This window comes from Aplidium turbinatum, chromosome 12 (assembly GCF_918807975.1).
Source record: "Aplidium turbinatum chromosome 12, kaAplTurb1.1, whole genome shotgun sequence".
Lineage (NCBI taxonomy): Eukaryota > Metazoa > Chordata > Ascidiacea > Aplousobranchia > Polyclinidae > Aplidium > Aplidium turbinatum.
This window is the reverse complement of record NC_137483.1, coordinates 12,892,812-12,897,158: the sequence shown is the minus strand read 5'-3', so window position 1 is coordinate 12,897,158 and position 4,347 is coordinate 12,892,812. Positions and strand designations below refer to the sequence as shown.

Below are 4,347 nucleotides of genomic sequence, written 5' to 3'. Positions count from 1 at the left end.
AACTTTAAGGGTTCACCAAACCAAAAAAGGTTGAAGAGCACTGACATAGCATGATATGCACTCGATTGTATAATGTATATAAACCATGCCGTATAAACTTTTTATTTCTTATCATTTGTGCAGTTTAAATTTGGAGGCGGCTTTTATTTTTGAACAATGTGAAATATTTCTATCAATAGTATGTACAATATTAAAAACATTAGCAATCATTGGAGTTGGAAGTTTTAAGATTGCTATGACAAGGAAGCGTTAATCGGATTAGTGAGAAATTCGAGTCAAGTCGTCTAGTGGTGAGATGTCCTTGCAACAGGTCAAAAGTGGTCAGTAAGTTGTCCTGCGACAAGAAGTCCTGTTCCCTAAAGTAAATCGTCAAAGACCAGTTTAGACCGGCGTTTCTAAACGGCTTGTGCTGGAACCAACTTTAGAGGATGCTGTAAAGTGTTAATACAAAAAAAACACATGTCCACAATGAATTAACTTCAAGAAAAACTACATGCACTGCAGTGGTTGAATGTTAACAATAGTTGGGAGTGTTAGACTGCGTAATTATACTTGTTTACAGGGGTGCTAGTTTTGGAAAAAATGGAGAAACGCTGGTTTATGTGTTTGAAACTTAAACGGTGCAATTTATATATATCAAAGCAATTGTTCAATTTCATCATCAAACAGTTCTTTTCCTTGTTATTTCTCACACATTTTGTTCTCACGTGTTTGGTGTTTACACGAGCTTTTTATTAATTGTAAATCATAGAACTTAATGTGATTAACATATTGCTACTCTACATATAAAGTTTTTCAGTGGCTGTGTCTAACAAAAAGTCAAAGTAAGGAAGCAAATAATCATGTTGCTTCCCCCCAAAAAGGAAAATGATCAACAAGAGAAGTCAAAGAAAGAGTTAAGCTCGGTTTACTTCAGAAAAGATTATACTTTTCACATCAGCCACAACTCTTTCCAACATTACAATATAATTAGTAAAAAGCAAAAAGGTGACTGACAAAACAAGGGCACAAAACAGGAAGAATGGCCCGTTTCGGTGAGTCCGATCCCTTAACGGGGGATTTTTTCAATTTTTTTTCTAATTATCCGGTATCGTAGCCTAATTATCATTGCCGTTATTTTAAGGATTAGGGGTTAGAGGTTAGGAACTTACCGAATCGGACTCACCGAATAGTAGCAGACCCCAAAACAGGATAGCAAACAAGTCAACTCAATAAACACCTTTCTATTAGTATTAACATTGTCATGACATTAAAAATTGACTTAAAAGTTGACCTTTTAGGCATCTTCAGAATGTAGCAAACTAGGTGGTGGTGTATTATCACGGGCCGAGTTATCGTCGCTTGTTGCAGACTTGGATTCAGTTTCATCTGATTGAAAATCAACGTTGACGGGAATGGTGCTAGCTGGACATTCAAAATGGACACAGTGGAATACTTCGTTCGCTGTGTTTGACGTTCCAACAATTTTGATAAATGTTGCAGCAACCCGATCAAATTCTAACGTTTGCCATGACTGACATTCTACATTTCTTTTGTCAGCAACTGTAGTCCAATTTTCCATGTCACACGAAACCATGATGTGGTAACAATATGTTCTGTCATCTATGTCCCACAATAAAAGACGAATTGAACTGAGTAGATAAGGTTGGGCGAGTTGGACAGTGATAGCACCACTTCCCAATTGATGACATGTGTAGCCAGAATCCCAGTCATATGTGTTTATGTCGCCATTGATTAGCGCATTACGATCACGACTCACACCTTCAATGATGCAAGCACTCATTTCAACTCTTGCTACGTTAGTTTGTGGTACTATGAGGTCTCCTTCCAATACCACATCCTCTGTAAAGTACATAGCTTCAAGTGCAACTAAGTGAAAGAGTTTGTTGATTGAGTTGCGAGTACCAACAACACGAATATATCGAACAACTCGTTTAGGAAAATGTAAGTTTTGCCATGAGCGACACAGATATTTGGAAAAGTCAATGATTCGACACCAAACTTTATCATCTATGGATACTTCTACATAATATGAGTAAGACCGATTATCCTTGTCCCACAACAACAAACGGATTTTGTTAATGATAGATGGTTGCCCCAATTTCACTTTTATACAACGACCTTTTCTGTTTGCAGTTTCATCATTAATATTGTGGATAGTGTATCCATGATCTACATCATAATTTCTTGTATCCCCATCCAAAAGTGAAGCGCTCATTTCACCTTGCACAACTTGAGCTCCATGTTCTGGAGTAGCAATGTTTTCATTGGGATACAAAACGCCTCTGTGAGAAAGATCTCCATCACTCCATTCAGACTGGGATTTGATTGCATCTAATAATTTATCTGATGAAATTAATCCAGTAGGACGAACAACATTCAGTAAATCAGGCAAGGGAATTAAAGGTAGTCGAACAACTGCAAGTAACGAATCATGTTTTGTTTGTTCCAAGACTGTTTCTTCTGGTGATCTATCGCCAGATGCATGAGGGTGAAATTCACACCAAGCTTGAACGCTTTTAAAAATTGTTTTTTCGGGAACACACAAGGAATCACGACTTAAAATACTTCGAGTAGCATCTAATGACATATTCAAAAAAGCTTCACTATTTAATATTTGTAAAGCGTTTTTGTCAATAAACTCAGCAGTGGCTTCCTGTAGATTAGTCAGAGAATATAAAACAGCAATATCATAGAATAAGCAAACATTAGTAACATTGAGAGAAGATTGTAAATGTAACGACAGACCAGATTCCAGGGCAGAAAAACCATACTTGTTTGCCAGACTTAGGATATCAATGATATCCGATTCTTTGATTGTTGTGAGGTTCATTTTCCCAGTATAAATATACTTTAAAAGTAATTCAAAAGCGTCTGCAGATGCGTCGCTAATTGGTATTTCACAGTCAAGTTGAGTTTCCCTCATGCCACCATATAGCATTGCTCTGAAATAAGAACATCTTGCAGCTAAAATCACTCTGTGAGCAGGAAAACGTTTTCCTTCAACAATAAAAGTTACATCATTGTAATCACTTTTCAAAACCAAGTTTCCAATATTTTTAGACAATTCTTCACAATGATCAATTTCTCCACCACTTTGCACTTCATCATGTGATGGTCCACAAAGCACCACAGACATTTTTTCCTATTTTGTCACCACGTTACACACAAATATCTAAATCAAGATTAGAAATTTATGGTGAACTAATTTACAAAACTAGTCACATCTAGCTGGTTGTACAGTATGTAAAATATCTATTGACATTTGGATGAGCTACCGTACTATAGTGTAAGGCAGGTCTGGCTAACCCGCAGCTCTTTTCCTGATTTTATGCGGTTCTTACGCATAAAAGGCTATTACTCGCCGTGGCCGAATTCTTAAAAATCCACAAGATATCTAAACAGTGCTTCCACAACTTAATTTTTAATTTCCTCACAAGCAAGTCAAATCGGCTAAAAATTTCCTTACAATTTCCTTACAAAATATAGTCGTATTTATAAGCACTACCGTGGTGCTATAACATTGATAGTAGGCTATATAGGCTAATACACTTGCAATAATCAAATTAGCACCATAAAAGTTTAATCAGAACATCACATTTAAAACATTTTCCTTACAGTACTAAAACTTTTGCAAAGAAAAATATGAGATGAATTGCATGCAATCATGCATGCACATCTGGGCATGATAAAGTCTAAAAATATGGAAAGTTTATAACTTTTGTGAGATCTGAAAAAATTGCTTATTGTATAAACTAAACAAACTCTCATGTTTGAGTGCAGTTCTGTGATCAGTTTTGATCAATTTCAGTTGGCTAAATATTCTTTCAGCACTAGTATTTGAAAATGGAAATGACAAAAGCACAACAATCACTTTTGATAAGTTTTCATACAGAGGTACCGTATTCCAAGTGTATTCTTACTACTAAATACTGTTTGCCAGTATGTGCTACAAGTCATGCTTGGACTTAATTGTCCATGCAGTGCATGTGCTCTTCATTCTGCATCAACATTTTCCAATTTTGCCACTTCACTCAAAAATGGCAACTTTTTATAAGCAGCAGACAATGAAGCTACTTCCAGATTAAATGCAACAGTTGGAGATAAGCATGAAAGAAAACGAAACTCGTTTACAGTAGCAAATCTTGTTAAAATTTGCTTTAATAAAAAAATCACGGCAGTGACTTAAGAACAACTTCACGTCTTCATAGTCTTTTCCTACATCATTTTCAATACTCTGAATAGTGCATGTTGCTTTTGTACCTACTATTATTGAATGTACGGTATAGCCTACTTCTTTTCTATAAAATAAATAAAAATAGTTTCATTAAACATGATCTCAAAGCT

At 35.7% G+C, this 4,347-nt stretch overlaps 1 protein-coding gene across 1 annotated transcript; it reads right to left on the bottom strand.

Moving 5' to 3' along the window:
- Positions 1-472: 472 nt before the first annotated feature.
- LOC145780967 (BTB/POZ domain-containing protein 9-like) lies at positions 473-3,139 on the bottom strand. Its single transcript, XM_082592652.1, has one exon. It carries the CDS (start codon positions 3,137-3,139, stop codon positions 1,277-1,279), a length of 1,863 nt encoding a protein of 620 aa, XP_082448778.1. The 3' UTR covers positions 473-1,276.
- Positions 3,140-4,347: the final 1,208 nt, after the last annotated feature.